Source organism: Micropterus salmoides, unplaced genomic scaffold (assembly GCF_014851395.1).
Source record: "Micropterus salmoides isolate LMB-PRFRI ecotype aquatic unplaced genomic scaffold, ASM1485139v1 Ms_hic_scaffold_3, whole genome shotgun sequence".
Classification (NCBI taxonomy): Eukaryota; Metazoa; Chordata; class Actinopteri; order Centrarchiformes; family Centrarchidae; genus Micropterus; species Micropterus salmoides.
In genome coordinates, this window is record NW_024042261.1 from 37,921,026 (window position 1) to 37,937,604 (window position 16,579).

Genomic DNA, 16,579 nt, shown 5'->3' on the forward strand with positions numbered 1-16,579 from the left:
CTGAATGTGTTTTTCTCTGTGTGTAGATCTGTATTAAAGGGAAGATCCACATATTCAAGTATCTGAACTTGGAGGCCAGTAAGACGACCCCTGACCTCCCAGACTACGACAGACGACCTCTGACCTTCAGCTCCTGGTCAGAACGCACACACACTCTCTTCACGTTATCACCATCGCCTTGCAAAGCTGACTGACGGAAAGCCAGTCCTGAAAAAATGGATTGTTAATGAATCTCTGTTTTAAATATTTAATCATGACCCAGAAACTTGATTTGGACGTTTGCTGACGAAGAGTTGTTGAGATGTTTCACTGATTTCACAGTCAGTAAACGTCCGTCGTTCTAATCTCGATTGTTCAGCCCTGTAAACTCCACCCTTGTAGTTCCAGGTTCATCAGACAGAACAGGGGAGCACTTAGACTCAGTGTCGTGGTGTTTCGCAGGGGCTTAGCTAAGGGGGGGTGGAGCTTGCGGCGACTCAGAGTGCAACCACAATAACTGGTACCAATATCAGGACGAGGTGCCGACATTTGTTGTTGTTTATTAACGTGAGATCATTCAAACACAGTAAATACAAACAGCAGCAGCAGAATCACTCGGGACGTTTACTTCCTGCAGTAGTAAAGTTCCTGGAACCTTTTTATAAAATAGTAGTTTCCTGCATATAACTCCAGTTTGAGTACATGCCCCATCCTTCACGGTCTTTGCCATTGGGGGGGGGTGGTCCTTTATCAGCGGTGGCTAAGGAGATGCACAGGTGTCTCCCTGATGGAGAGGCGGAGCCTCGTAGGGTAAAGCAGTAGTGAAGTCGTTAGAGGGCGACGCACGTACAAAATCCACCAGGACATTGTCTCAGGTTACATTTAATTTATACACTCAACAAAGAACAATGCATGGTCAGTATCAGCTGCAGCTTCTGCCGATTCAGTGAGGACTTCCTGCAGATCCTTCACAATAAAAGCCCCTGACTGAATGTGTGTGTACTCTGTCAGTGTGGATGAGCTGTACCCCGGGCGTCCGTACGGAGCGCTGGATTCTGGTTTCAACAGTGTCGACAGCGGAGACAAGAGGTGGTCGGGGAACGAGGTCAGTCACGCACCCTCAGCATGTCCTGTGTTTCCTGTCTGTGTGTGAGCTCACTTCCTGTCTGTGTGTTCAGCCTACAGAGGAGCTGTCCGAGCTGCCGCAGAAGGTGGCCGAGATCAGCAGAGACCAGAGACCGAGAGGAGGAGGAGGAGGAGGAGGAGGAGCGCCTCTGCTGGCTAACGGCACATGTGAGTTCCTCTCTCGCCTGTGTTAACCTGATGAAGGTCAGACTCAGATTATTGAAAGAAGAAGTCTGCAGACCGCGTCCCTCACCTGTTCTGTCTGTCTTCATCAGATGTGGAGCTGGAGCAGATAGACTTCATAGACAGCAGTGTGGGGGAGGAGGAGGAGGAGGAGGGGAGGAGTCGAGGAGGAGGAGGAGGAGGGCGGGACAGTGCCAGCCTGAGCTCTCAGTTCATGGCCTACATCGAGAGACGCATCACCAGAGAGGTAGGACTCTGATGGAGGTCACCTGAGGCCACACCTGACACGGTGTTACTGTGAAACTAACCCTGACACATCACCGTGTTTGAGCTCTCACCTGCCCCTCAGCTGAACAGTCCTGATTGGCTGCCACACGTACAGCCAATCAGGACTGATTGATTTCACCACCAGTAAAAGAAGTGGGGGGACTGGATTTGTCGGCAGCAGTTCAGTCCTCAGAAGGTCAGAGGTCAACTTTATTTTGTTAAACTTCCTGTCTGTGCTTTCAGGGTTCCCCAGGAAAAACCACCCTGACCCGGACAGAAGACCCGAGGAGACACAACAGGTACACACACAAACCAGTTTGATTCCACTTGACTTTGATGTCTGAGCAGCTCGGGGGAGCCTCCCTTCAGCTCAGACTCTCCGACTGCAGAAACTGACAGAATAAAGTCTCTAACCCGACTCAGCTGCTCTGTGACCTTCATTTACCATAAAGGCTCCAATACGTGTGCACTCCAGATTCAGCAGCAGCTAACCTGACGTGTTCTCACAAACAAGCCCGAGCTGTTCAGACCTTTAGCTAACCGGGTTAAGTGGTCGTCTCCAGCGTTGGAGCTCTTTAGTGTTTTGACAGACTCTATATATATATTTCAGTATGAGAGGTGTAAAAATATTCTGTTCATTTTGAAACTATGGAGGAAAAAATTAGACTGTGGTTGGGTCTCTGTGATTCATGGGAAACCAGCTGTCAGACTAACGTCCTCCTGTCTGTCCACCTGTCTGTCCTGTAGGACTGTGGTGGACGGGGTCGCAGCACCCTCCGGCTCCCAGAGCCAGGTAACACACCCCTCATTCACACACAGTCATTACAGTCATGAACTACAAATCCCAGCTGCTCACGTGTGCGTGTCCTCCCCTCAGAGAGGCGGAGGTGTGGAGAGAATGAGGAGGGAAGCTCAGCTCGCCGCTCTGAGGTACGACGAGGAGAGGCAGCGCAATCGTTCTCTGCAGAGAGACTCTGCGTCCAGCTACAGCAAGGTACCACCGGTTCACCCACTCACACCTGCACACTGTCACAGCACGTCACACCTGAGCCTGGTACACTGAGCAGCTGGTCTCGTTTACATTCCCACCAGAACGTGGCAGTGAATGTTTAAACCAGAGGTCTGAGATTGTTCTGAGGGTTCATGGTGAAGAAGACTCACTCCTGCTGCTGTTGTTGTGTTTGTTTTTCAGCACAAAGCAGCTCAGAGTCCCTCCAAGTCCAGTCCAGATAGTGAGGTGAGACTCTACATGTCTATCTGCCCCCCCCAGCTTTCACTATAGGCCCCTCCCCTCCACACCTGTTCACCTTCACCTGATGTCTGTGTGTCTTTGTCTGGTGTTTGTTCAGACCATCTATCCCTCCAGACGCTCCACCCACACAGATGACTCCGCCCTCTTCATGGTAAGAGTTTGACCCCCCCCCAACAGAACTAAACATCAGTCGTCTTTTTCTTACCCTGCTTCTCCGCACACTGCGCTTCCTGTGGCTGTTTCACAATAATCAGGAATGTGATTTTTCTACCTGTAAATCTGACCCACGTGAATCATGCAGATCTGTACAGGAAGTGAAATGTGAAATGGATTTGAGTTCCTTTCCAAGTATCAACAAGGATGTTTGTTTGCGTTCAGCTGCCCATTCTTCACCTGCGCATCAGTGGTAACGCGTTGGAAAGTAATACTGTAATATTACTTTTCCCAGTAAAGAGTAATGTAACTGATTACTATTTCCAGAACAGTTGTATAATTACAGTTACTAATCCAAGTAAAGCTGCGCTACTGAACGCACCATCCCTGACGTGAATGCGCGACCGCGCTGCAGCTCAGCGGCGCCGGACCTTATGTTGTTCAAGTCAGCTGAAGGAGGAAAAAAAAGCTTAAGGAAGACTGGAGAACAGGGAGAGGGAGGTGTTGTCGACAGCTGTAACGTTATTGCCATTATTGTGTCACAGTCAAAGGGTGCTTTCACACCTCGATCGATTGGAGATGTTCTGAAACAAGGGGGCGGTTCCCGTTTGGCCCGGTTCGTTTGGAAATATGTGAACACAACAATCACACTCTGATCCGAAACAAAACAACCGAGCCGAGATCGCCTAGAGGTGGTCTCGGTGGTCTCTGCTCAATTCCATACGAACCCTGGAGCAGTTCGCTTGCAGTGAGAACACAGCCGACCCGTGAACGCCCCGTATTTCTGAGTAACTTCCCCAACACTGAGTTGACAATAAGGATCGGTTAAATTGTGTATGTTTTGATTATTGCTTGTTATAGGCTATTTCTAACGTTGTTGTCGATTGGTCACTCATATATATATATATATATATATATAGATACACTTTGCTGTATGAACGGTTGCTTTTTAAGTCATCCTGATGTTAAAGGTTTTAGCACGTTATAATTTCTTGTGAATGGTTGTGGCGGGGTTAATATAAGGCCTTTTCAGACGGCTTGGGGGGGGGGGGCTCAGTATATTTTCCTGCTTTTTTGCCCTTTGCCAATCACATGCCTGCAATAATAGCTCGTGGAAAGACACACAGCGCTGTAACGTGTTGCTCTGATTAGTTACTGCATGTGAGCGATCTGTCACTTCAGCTTGTCTGGCTGATACGAGGGGACAGTTCCAGTCAGCCTGTGACGCCACCGTGTCCTCAGCAGGAACTCACCTGTCCACCTCCTGTTTCAGCCCTCATCTGTTTCTCCCTGCCGTCTCTGTGTTTGTCTCCTTGTCTGTCAGTCTGTTGACCGCTGTTCTCACGCTGCTGGTAGCTCCGCCTTCTGTCTGCTGCTTCCTGTCTGTCTGACCTACAAGCTGGACAAAGTTTATTTACTCTGACTTTTATCCATCAGTGTTGTGTTATTTCATTTTCTCATTATCATCATTAAACCTCATGTTCAGACTTCCAACCAGCAGCCTGTCAGTCCGCCTGTAAACACTGTAAACGCTTCCTGTCGGACTTCCTGTCTGAGGCTCTCAGCCCATTGGTTCCTCCTGAAGACGTAATTTTTTAAACATAGTTTTTCATGTTAAAAACATACATGCAGGGATAAAAAATGTGACATCTTTGCGATTCCAAAGAATTTTGGAGCAGATTAGTAGTAAGTAAGTAAACCTGCCCAGATGTTCAGGATGTGAAACTTCCTGCTGACCTTTTCCTCGGCTCACTTTCTGCCCGCTCGCTCTCTCTGAAAACTGAGGAGAGGAAGCGAGCGTTGAGTGTCACCGTGCTCAGCACGTTCACTGCTGGGTGATCTGAACAGGTTAACAATGAAGGGAAGTGTAGGATATGATAAGGTTTCTGGTTTTGCTGGCGTTTGAGTCAGCTGAGGAGCTACCTGTGTGTTCAGGTGTGTAACTGTGTCGTGTCTCTGCAGGGGGAGGACAGAGCTGCCCTGTCTCCTACAGGTAAGACCGCTCTCTGCTGTTTACCTGCAGTCCGTTCACCTGACTGACTTGGACTGATTTATGGTGTTTTCTTCCAGCCAATCAGTCGCCTTCTTACCCCAGCCCAGGGGGCGCGGCCTCCTGTCGGACAGCCAGTCTGAGACCAGAGAGCTTCCTGTTCCGTCTCGGGCAGAAAGAAGAGAAGCGGAAAGGTGAGATGTCGCCAGGTGACCTTCTTTACCTGTTATCTCACCGGCCAATCGTATCTGACTGCTGTGTCCTGTGTGTCCTCCAGCTGATGCTGCTGCTCCTCAGAGCCAGGAGGAGGCTCCTGCTGCTCCTCCTCTGGTTGGAGAAGACGCTGAGCTGGTGGAGCAGCTCCGAAAGGTTCGTCTGCTGCACACGGTGATCTTTTTTTAAGGAACACAGACCCCTTTAGATCTGATACAGACTCATCAAGTCTTTGTGATGTCCCGTCGGGTGGCGTCCTTTAGTTTGACCACAGATGATGAAGTCATCCACATGACAACCAGAGCTCGTTCCTACCAAACGCTGTCAGTCCAGTTTCCACAACAAGAATAATCAGAAGGTCTGTGCAGGTTCTGCTGACTGTTACTGACCCAAGTCAGACCTTTCTTTTATAGGTGAACATCTCAGGAAGGTTGTATTTGACCAGTTACAAGGTCGCCATGAGACATGCTTTTATTACTAGCTGCTTATTATTGTCTCTCCTGTTCCTGGTCTCCTAAACGTTTTTAAGATAATGAGTGATCATTCAGAACGCTGCAGCCAATCACAGCCCAGCTACCTGGATGACCTCATCTCTTAGTGTTCCTGCAGGAACGACGTGAGGCTGCGTTCTGTATCTCGGTGTATTTGTGTTGTCTGACCTCTTGTGACGTCACAGTTTCCTTCTGATTAGTCTGTATTGATCTGCTGTGGCAGACAGCACGTTCCCATGGTTACCCTCTGACAGTTGCTGACCAGCTGATATATATATAAACCCGGTTACGGAGAGAGTGTCGGGTGTAATGCCTGCATGACATCACGCAGTCTGGATGTTCACCTGTCTGTCTTTCCGCCCAGAATATCGAGGCTCGCCTGAAGGTGTCGTTGCCCAGCGACCTGGGAGCAGCTCTGACGGACGGGGTGGTGCTCTGTCACCTGGCCAATCACGTGAGACCACGATCCGTCCCCAGCATCCACGTCCCCTCCCCCGCCGTGGTGAGTACAGATGATTATCACCGAGCAGGAGACGAGGTCGCTGCTGGTTATTAACACCGGTCTCTGTGTCTGCAGCCCAAACTCACCATGGCCAAGTGTCGACGAAACGTTGAGAACTTCCTCGAGGCGTGTCGAAGGATCGGCGTTCCACAGGTAACGCACACACATTGGTACCGAGGTTCTAGTTTACCTGCAGTACCTTTTATTTAAATCAGGAAAGGAGTCAGTGACATCATCAATCTGATCAGACACATCTTAGTTCAGAGAGGGACCAGAACTAATGACCACTTACCTGCGACCTTTTTAATATGTGTATATATCTAAGGTGGATGATGGATGGATGCGTGATGGATGGATGATGGATGCATGATGGATGGGTGGATGATGGATGGAGGTTGGGTGGGTGAAGGATGATTGATGGGAGGGTGGATGATGGATGCGTGATGGATGGGTGGATGATGGATGCGTGATGGATGGGTGGATGTTGGATGATGGATGGGTGGGTGGATGATGGATGGAGGTTGGGTGGGTGAAGGATGATGGATGGGAGGGTGGATGATGGATGCGTGATGGATGGGTGGATGTTGGATGGGTGATGGATGATGGATGGGTGGATGTTGGATTATGGATGGGGATGGATGATGGGTGGATGTTGGATGATGGATGCGTGAATGATGGGTGGGTGAAGGATGATGGATGGCTGGATGATGGATGGGTGATGGATGATGGATGCGTGAATGATGGGTGGATGATGGATGGGTGGATGATGGATGGAGGTTGGGTGGGTGAAGGATGATGGATGGCTGGATGATGGATGGGTGAAGGATGATGGATGCGTGAATGATGGGTGGATGTTGGATGGGTGAAGGATGATGGATGCGTGAATGATGGGTGGATGATGGGTGGGTGATGGACGATGGATGGGTGGGTGAAGGATGATGGATGGGAGGGTGGATGATGGATGCGTGATGGATGGGTGGATGTTGGATGGGGATGGATGGTGGGTGGATGTTGTATGATGGATGCATGAATGATGGGTGGATGTTGGATGGGTGATGGATGATGGATGCGTGATGGATGGGTGGATGATAGATAACGGGTGGAGGGACAGTAACATCACAGCCGTTGAGACTCTTCCGGTTCACCAGGCCGATGCAGGTTTTAGTCTCCGTCTCTTTGGGTATGCAGGGCCTGATTGGTGGAGAGGGTGGTGTTTCAGTTCCTGGTCAGCGTTTTAACCCCTCAGTCTTCCTGTTGTCCTTCTCCAGTACAGTCCAACAGTGGAGGCTCCTAAATGCTTAAATCTGAAAACCTTCTGGTTGTTTCACGCTGACCTGCCTCCCCAAAGGACTGCTGTAAATCTGGGCTCCGTAAACAGGAAGTGTACCGGCTGTGACATCACTGTCTTGAAACTGATCCTCCTCTAACAACACTTTCTTTCTTCTCTTTCATCTTCCCGCCTTTCATTAACCCTTTACTCTGTCCGTCTCACTCCTTTGTCTTCTAACTTGTGCCTCTTGCCATGTCCATCCCACTCACTCAAACACTCAGGAGAACCTGTGTTCAGTGGGGGAGGTCCTGGAGGGGAACGGGGGCGGGGTTTATGGGACGGTGGGTGTGCTGCTCTCTATGGCCCCACCTCCGATCAGCCCTTCCCCCCGGGTCCAGCTGGCAGGCTTTGCCCTCTTCTACCTGTCCGTCATGTCGGCGTTGTGTGCCATCTACGTGCACCTGGCTCCACACGTCTGAACCCCACCTGAGCACTAAAGGCGGTCGCAGCCCGACAGACGTCCGATGAGTTTGTTGCACTACGATCCTCCCAAACGTATCTCAGTAACTAAATAAGATTCACGGCACAAATTTAAAGTAATACTTTTGTGTAGTCCTGTTCAGCACAAACCTGGAGGCAGCTTGGCTCTGGGTATCATCCTTCATTTTATGCCACTTACCTAGGTCTGGGTTGTGAAGTAAGATAGCCCAGGTGTCCTTCTCTGTAGCTACATCCACCAGGAGTCCCCGGGCCAGATGGGCTACATTTAAGGGTGTGCTCGATCAGAACTAGTTCTGTCCTGTCACGTTGGAAATCAAATTCTTGTGGTTGTTCCCAACGGCTCAGAGGTGGACTAACAAGCCGGCCATCAGACAGGAAGGAGACGTTTAAATATGGAGAACAGCCTTCTCTCCTGGAAGACATTCAAGGGACTCTGCTGACCAATCACAGCGTTAGTGGGTGTGAATGTTTTGGAAAGTTACAGAAATGGTAAGACACAGTACCTCCCCAATAACAGGATCACCATCATATCTGAAACCAATATCGAATCCACTTCTCAAGTCCCAGTCTTATCAGTGTTTTTCTTGAGTCTAAGTGTTCTGCTTTCCATGTTTGAAATCGTTTTGTACTGATGATGGTGATCATGTACAGACCCAGTCACCTGAGCCTTTAAGGTCCCTGCTGTCTGAACTCCAGAGGTCTGGACTCAAATCACATGACTTAGACTCGGGCCACGAGTCTGATGACATTAGACCTGACAATAGATTTGCGACTCTACCTTGACTTAAACAGCCATATGTTCAATCAATCCGATGGCAGCCAATCAGATTTAAGACCTGGAGGTAAAGGTGTATTTGTTGGTGAAGACCAGTAGACCGCAAATAAGTACTTGTTTTGGACTTGAAGTACATAGTGTAAGCACAAAGAACTGGATGGCCTTGACTGTGGACTTGATGGCCTTGACTTGGGGCTCGATGGTCTTGACTCAACTTCTTGGCCTGGACTCTGGACTTGTTGGCCCTGGGTCGGGACTCGATGGTCTTGACCCTTGACTCTTTGACCTTGGCACTGGGCTTGTTGGCCCTGGCTCGGGACTTGGTGGTCTTGAACTTTTGACTTTTTGGCCTTGGCTCAGGGCTTGTTGGCCTAAATTCTGGCCTTGGTGGTCTTGACCCTAGACTTTTTGGCCTTGAACTCTGGACTTGATGGCCTTGAACTCTGGACTTGATGGCCTTGACTTGTGGCTCGATGGTCTTGACTCGACTTTTTGGCCTTGGCTCTGGACTTGATGGCCTTGAAGTCTGGACTTGGTGGCCTTGAAGTCTGGACTTGGTGGCCTTGAAGTCTGGACTTGGTGGCCTTGAAGTCTGGACTTGGTGGCCTTGAAGTCTGGACTTGGTGGCCTTGATGTCTGGACTTGGTGGCCTTGAAGTCTGGACTTGGTGGCCTTGAAGTCTGGACTTGGTGGCCTTGAAGTCTGGACTTGGTGGCCTTGACCTTTGACTTTTTGGCCTTGGCTCAGGGCTTGTTGGCCTAAATTCTGGCCTTGGTGGCCTTGAAGTCTGGACTTGATGGCCTTGAAGTCTGGACTTGAAGTCTGGACTCGATGGTCTTGACTCGACTTTTTGGCCTTGAAGTCTGGACTTGATGGCCTTGAAGTCTGGACTTGATGGCCTTGACTCGACTCGATGGCCTTGAAGTCTGGACTCGATGGCCTTGAAGTCTGGACTCGATGGCCTTGACTTGGGACTCCACGGACAAGAACGATCCAAAACAGTGACTCCGTCCCCCTCAGCTGAACCTGCCTGAAGCCTTTAAAGGATCACAGGTGAAGCTAAAACTTGACAATCCACCAAAGTAGGCGGTTCACCCTGAAACTTGTTTCCTGTTGAAGCTCCACCCCCTGTGCCTTATGTTTGGCTGCCTGTCTGAGTGTGTGTTTTTTTTACTGTTTTTACTGTTTGTAATGTGGTCCAAAGCCACCCTCCCAGCATAGCCTCTGGAGACCCTCCCCGGGTCAGAAACCTGCCATACTGTGTGAACATGTGCACCAAGAAACAGTGTTTTCATGGTCTCCCTCTCTGTGAAACAAACAGTGTTTGAGACACTCAGCATACATGTCAGAAATAAATATCTTCCAAACGGAGCATTTGTCTTTATTAGAGGAAGAACAGCTGAAGTCTCAGTGTAGGAACCAGGACTCCCATAGTCCTGCAGGAACGAATCCTAACATGTTTCCACCGTCTCTGGTTCTGCTTCTACTGTTCTCCGAGTTCCTGGAACTGAATGTGGGCCCTGCTCAGGAGGGATACTAAATCCCAGTGTGGGTACTTTGAGGGGTCGGTGGCAGTGCCGTCTACAACAACACAAGAACCGTAACCTTCGTTTTACTGCTGCGTCTGCCGGAGCAGGACCGCCTGTACTGGAGAGCAGGCTTTTCATTGACTATTAATCTGTCAATTATTTTCTCGGTTAATCGATTGGTTGTTTTATAAAGTGTTTGACATGGTTTCACCATTTTCTATCAGTGTTTCCCGAAGCCCAAGATGACCTAAAGAAATTCAGTCTGCTGACACACAGTAGGAGTAAAGAAACCAGAACTCATTCACATTTAAGAAGCTGGAATCAGAGAAGTTTTTCTCTTAAATGACTCATGCCAGGTCGCGGTTAGCTCAGTTGGTAGAGTGAGGGCCACATGTACAAAGGCTGAGTCCTTAACTCCAGGGGCCCGGCTTCGAATCCAGCCTGTGGCCCTTTGACGCCCTCTTTCCTTTCACTATCCGCTGTCCTGCCGAAGACGGACAATAAATATGTTTAAAAAGAAAAGGCTCCTCATCGATTGATCAGCAAAATAGTTGGTGATTAATTTTATAGTTAACAACTAATTGATTAGATGTCGATTAGCAACTCAGCAGAGGGTCAGCAGCCTCAGGTCATTTTGAACAGACCCGTTTGGGTCACAGAGCGTTGTTGTGTCCGTGTTTCCATCTGCTTCCTGTCTGAGAGCTGTTCTGAGGTTCTGGCTTAGTTTGGTGATGGCATGGCGGCGCATGGATGAGGGTTCATGTTAAAGGCGCTACGTGCTGCTGATTGCGAGAAACTCATGAAATGCCACCTCGGGACGACTGCGTCGACGGAGATGAAATTGAAAGAAAGATTGAAAGATTGATGAAAGATTTTCTGTTTGCCTTCAGATTTAGTTCCCTATCCTCTTTTACAGTTTCACAGAGTCATTCAGGCTGAGGTGTATAAGGACAGCTGAGCAGCTGCATTGGTTATGATCACATTACCATGAAAAACTAGCAACACAAGACGCAGCAACATTACTGACTAGTCCAGCAGGAAGAAGGCCGGTGACGAGTTGTTTGGTTCATGTGTCATGATCAAAAGACAGATTAGTTAGTACTTTAACACATCCTGAAGTTTGTGTCAAAGTTTTACAGTTTAGAAGCAAGTGAAGTTTAAACGTCCCGACACGAAGCCATTCTACCTTATTTAGATACTGCAGAGGGGGGGGGGGCAGGGTCCTCACAGCGGACCATGAACGCAGTCTGCAGATGTAGATAAAAAGGGCAGCAGAGATCGGATCCAAATCTGCATTAGCTGTTGGATATTCTAGTTAGCTAAGTTATATTAAAATTATTTTTTATTAAGAAAAAAGGACATAATGAGTTTGCTATTACGTATTAAGGAGGGCAGTGTCACGCTTTCTAAATAAAAACAAGAATAACAGAAACTACTTAAATGTAAATGGTTGTGTTTCTTCTGTCCCGCACAGTAGGGACGGATGAAAACAGTGCGCACCTTCACGTTCAAAGTGAAATTATACTGAAGTCGTTCCACATTTTAACAAGACAGCAGCTGGGATTGATAGAACACACACGAGTGGTTGACGACGACAAATGACTTCTGTCTGTAACGTTGTATTTTAAAATGACATCTGAGAAGTGTTTCCATCGTCCCGAAATGTTTTTCACCGTGTCTTTTAAATGTCTTGTTGAGTCTCGGTACTCACAGATTTACCCACAACATCTAATCCAGTTGTTGCTGGTTAACCAGCCTAAAGGAATGCAGCAAGTAACCCTTTATTCTATAACATCGTGACGCCCCTCAGATCTGCCAGACGGCACCTCGGCCCGAAGACAGAGGAGGACCGTTAGGACATGAGTAGGGCTGCAACTAACGACGATTTTGATAGTCGATTATTGACTATTCGGCTTATGAATCACAAAATTACACAGTGCGTCTAATTTAGCTGTCAGCTTTTAAATTAAAGTTGTTGTAGGCATGTGCTAATCAGGACAATAAAATAAATACTGTTTTGAAAAATACATCTTTTAATGAACGTTTCTGCTGCAACAACAGAAAGTTCCACTGAAATCACGTCCTGATCTCAGCAGCTGATCTGCTGTTTAGTAACTGAGCAGTTTACACGGTGGTACTGCAACACGCCGCCGGGACAAACTGACCCTGTAAACAACGTCATGCGTCATATTTGCCTAATTTACAAGAGGGGGTCAATAATAACAACTCTGTAGTAGACAGCGTTTCACAGCGTTGATTTAGTTTCTTCTAACTCAACAACTCACAAAACTGATATTTTAAGGGAGTTTGCCTCACGCACAGACAGGAGACCTGTTCTTTAGAAAGTATGAATCCTATGTATCCTGTGTTGTCTGATCTTGCGCACTCGGCAGCAACATGTTCTCCAGCAGAGAACGTCGCCATGAACGATGCATCGTTTGTTAATGTAAAGTCGGGGGAACATCTGGAAAGTGAACGCGGCCGTTGGGTTTCATAATTATGTGCTACTCTCAGCGCCATTATCAATCAATCAAACTGACCGAGGGGAACTTTGTAGAAAACGTTCCAGCTCATAAAGTGAAGTAACGCGCTTTAACGTGAAGCTAGCTCGCCGACTAGCTTACCGTTACGCGCCTCCTCTCCAGACGCTCCGGTGTTTCCAGGAGAGCTCAGCTTTGCTGCAGTTGGTCCCCCTCAGGGATGGACCCTGGTTCTGGATGTGGAGGGGGAGGAGAAAAGGCTGATAAGTGGCCCCCCAGGTTATTTTGTCTTTCCCTCCGTTTCTTTTCTTTCTTCCATCAGTTCCTTTTCAGTTCTTCCTCCCTTGTGTTGCCATGGTTACTGTTGTTTTATCCGTTCTTTTAATTTGCCCTTCGTTGTTTTTCTTTTGTCCCCCGTCGTGTCTTCCTCTGTGGTGTCTGTCTGTAGAGTCAGTTGTGTCTTCCTCTGCACATCCTGGAGGAGCGAGGGCTCCCCCAGGTGGCCGGGACCGTCGGCGCCCTGCTGGAGCTGGCCCCGCCCCGACACCCCGTCACCCCGACGACGCCGACCATCACCATGTAGACGACGCGCTCAGTCGGCGTCCTGTAACGCTGCTGTCAGTGTGTTTTAAAGTGTTCAGGATCTGATGGAGAGACTCAGCGACAGGTTTAACTTTTAACGAGGTCACCAGGTGATCCCTCCTGATGAGTGGACAGGTAACGCCACAGAGAAGCAGGATATCTACTGCAGGGGAGCAGCCATCCTGGATCTGCGTGCAGACAGAGGAAACATTCGGGTTCCCTCCTGATTCGTCTCTTTGGCTAAATTTATGTTCACGCGTCTCTAAATCGAATCAGGGATCGTATCTTTAAAATCCGTGTCTGTAAAGGATCAGATCCTTCAGAGCCCTTCAGATCTCAGAATCATTCAGGCTTATTAGCATCATGGGTAGACGCAGTTTTGACATGAAGCTAACTTAGCTAAATGCTAACGTTAGCTTCTGGTGTCGTTGGATTGAAAATGAGCCTGTTATTATTTTCACCTTTTGTTTTTCTACACTAGTGATGGTTCAGATCATCAGCTTATTGACCTTTGATTTATTTATGGATCTATTAAACATCCAGAGGAAAACGTGTCACAGCAACGACGACGTCCAAAGATATTTACAGGAAACTGATCGATAACGTGTAAAATCCTAATTATGTCAGGAAAACGCAGTGACATGTTTTATAAACTCTTGCTTTTAGTAACTGTTGGTTTGGAAATAAAGCTAACGTAGCTAAAAGCTAATGTTACTTTAAACTGAAAGTTTTATACATTACGCTGCTAATTGCTAACAACAGCTAACGAAAATGTGCAGCAGATTTTTTTTTAATGACACTCACGTAGCTCACAGCTACCATTAGCTAATATTCAACCATGTGGTTTTGGGGTTGAAGCTAATATAGGTCGATGCCAATGTTGGCTAACATCGATAAAGTCTATTTAACCCCAACAGTAAAAAAAATTATCACTGATAATTGTAGCTAACATTATAAACTTAATTGGGTTTAAGTTGAGTTTACATCCCGCAGCTAATTAGCGAACAATCTAGCTGGATTGTTACATTAGCTAATCTAAATTTACTCAGTTTAGCTAAGAAGCTGATGTAGCTTCATGCTAACATTAGTTTGATATGGGCAGAGATTACATCAACGCTGAAACATGCTAACAAGTGTTAGCATAAGTGCACTGTAGTTGGTCTGAAAATGCTAATTGTAGCATCGTCATTATGAACCCGGGAGGCTTGGAGTTTAAGCTAACACAGCTAGCTGTAAAGCTAAACATGCTAGTTTTCGACTTGGCGCTGATGTAGCTCAGTGCTAACGTTAGCTAACGTCTCTCCATCAGATCCAAACAACTTAAATTATCCTCTGAGTTCTGGCTCGCCGTCATGTGACGCCCACAAGTCTTTCAGCCCTGAACTCCGCCTCAGAGGCTCTTCACTGTCGCACAGCCGGCAGACAGACGCCACCACCTTTCTGTACACAGGAGCCGGCACACGGACACCGGTGGACGGACGCCATCTCCTCGCTGTATACAGGATTGTTTTTATTTTTCATAAAGTTTGTTGTTCTGATGTTTTTATTCTTGTTGTCCGTCACCGCCTGATTGATCCTCCACACCGGGCCTTCGTCACGCTAACCTGCTGCACTCCTCACATTCACCATCTGGCCAAAAGTATGTGGACACTTGCTGCTACAGCATTCAGCGATCTGAACCAGCAGCTCTCAACCTGGGGGTCGTGACCCCTCCACAAGGCGGTCTGAGAACTTATAGTTGGACTTTTCTAATAATAATAATAATCAGAATGATGATAAAACTTGATCAAACACAGCAGCTCTGTTACAGAGAACGAAGGCTCTCGTGTGATTGGAGGACAACGATCAGGTGGTGTTTCTGTTGCATTCTGGGACTTTTCTCTGGTGACGAGGTGAATCCTCCTGATCTGACACTAAACGCTGCGGCTCGTTCTGCAGATTTATTAAATGTTTGTGTACAAATATATTCTGTAAATATATATAAATATATATATATATATATATGAGGCTGAAACCTGTGTGTTGTCATGACGACGCAGAGCATCATAGACGCTCGGACAGACGCGGCGCCTAATTAAAGGTCAAAGGACGAGATTTTTGTAAAGAATATGAAAGAACACGTGGCGGGGGGGGCGGAGCTTCCCCCTGAACATACCTGTTGCCATAGCGTTAAAGAGATCAATCATGTTTATCTGAGGTTACCGCTGAGCTGCTGCTGACGGGACGGAGGGAGGCGTGTTCACTGTGGGCTCGTGGTGCATTCAGGTGACGTAGGACACTGAGTTTGACCTTCGGTTTGTTCCTGTTTCACCTGAACGCAGCGTCACCCCTTCAGTTTAAACTAAAAACACTGGGCCCTGAGTTCACAAAGTTTGTGTGAGTCTCCACCAGTCAGACTCACACAGGTGATCTCACCTGTGTGAGTCTCAAACCTGGTTCAGCTCTCTGGGGTTTGTTTGGTGCCTGTGAGGCCGAGCTCAGGGCCCAGCTGTTCACTTCAGCTACTGTGATTGACAGGTGGTCTGGACTGATGGACGATGTGGTTCATGTTTGTACAGAGGTGTTTCTTCTTCTTGGTGTGTTCCTCCTGAGGCGGTGACGGGTCACATGACCGCGGGGTCACGTGGGTTTAAAGGACATTCCGCTGTCCCGGAGGACAGACGGGCTGTCTCACGGTTTTTAAGTTTTACAATTTTTCACTTTGTTTTTGCTGAAACTGTATAAAGATGTGAACGCTGTAAGAAGTTAACTTTAAGTTCATTAAAAATATTTTAATTTGACTCGTTGCTGATGTCATCGCCGTGTCTGAGCGGAGGGCGTTCTTTAGACAGCTCCAGTTCAGCAGCAGGTCTGGACCCAACAGGTCCCACCGGGAGCAGCACTGAGGGACCCGGTCTGGTAGTGGACGCTCTGGGACCAGTGGGGGGACAGACGCCTCCTCAGAGCCTCTCGGGGTTCACTGGCCCCTGAAGCCAAACATAAAGAGTTTCATTGAAACTGAAAAAGAGACGGCTGTTTCTAATTAATAAATATTTAGAGATCATCAGCTGATTGGATAAAAACTTTCCTCCATCATGAAACAAAAATAATAATTATTAAAATGTCCAGTTTACAAATCATCCCAGAATATTTCAGACACAAGAACATCAGACTTGTTTCCATTTCTGTGTCAGGAAACACTCATTTATCAGAATCAATATTAAAACTTGGTGTAAATTAATAAACTTTCAGTCGTTAAAATGTGCTGCTTCGGCTTCAGGTGGGTTCCTGCAGGACTTCCTGTCAGT

The 16,579-nt window shown here is 47.7% G+C and overlaps 1 protein-coding gene across 1 annotated transcript in view; it reads left to right on the forward strand.

Annotated features, from left to right (window-relative positions):
• Positions 1–16,072, forward strand: part of lrch3 (leucine-rich repeats and calponin homology (CH) domain containing 3) — a 24,020-nt gene extending 7,948 nt beyond the window's left edge. Inside the window, exons 6-20 of the mRNA XM_038693311.1 lie at positions 27–136; positions 991–1,084; positions 1,158–1,272; positions 1,380–1,534; positions 1,798–1,853; positions 2,302–2,347; positions 2,432–2,548; positions 2,747–2,791; positions 2,904–2,957; positions 4,922–4,952; positions 5,030–5,143; positions 5,227–5,318; positions 6,018–6,155; positions 6,231–6,308; positions 13,159–16,072. Of these exons, the coding sequence (XP_038549239.1) occupies positions 27–136; positions 991–1,084; positions 1,158–1,272; positions 1,380–1,534; positions 1,798–1,853; positions 2,302–2,347; positions 2,432–2,548; positions 2,747–2,791; positions 2,904–2,957; positions 4,922–4,952; positions 5,030–5,143; positions 5,227–5,318; positions 6,018–6,155; positions 6,231–6,308; positions 13,159–13,293 (1,380 nt within the window). The 3' untranslated portion in view covers positions 13,294–16,072. The remainder of the gene's footprint in view (positions 1–26; positions 137–990; positions 1,085–1,157; positions 1,273–1,379; positions 1,535–1,797; positions 1,854–2,301; positions 2,348–2,431; positions 2,549–2,746; positions 2,792–2,903; positions 2,958–4,921; positions 4,953–5,029; positions 5,144–5,226; positions 5,319–6,017; positions 6,156–6,230; positions 6,309–13,158) is intronic.
• The last annotated feature ends 507 nt before the right edge of the window (positions 16,073–16,579 follow it).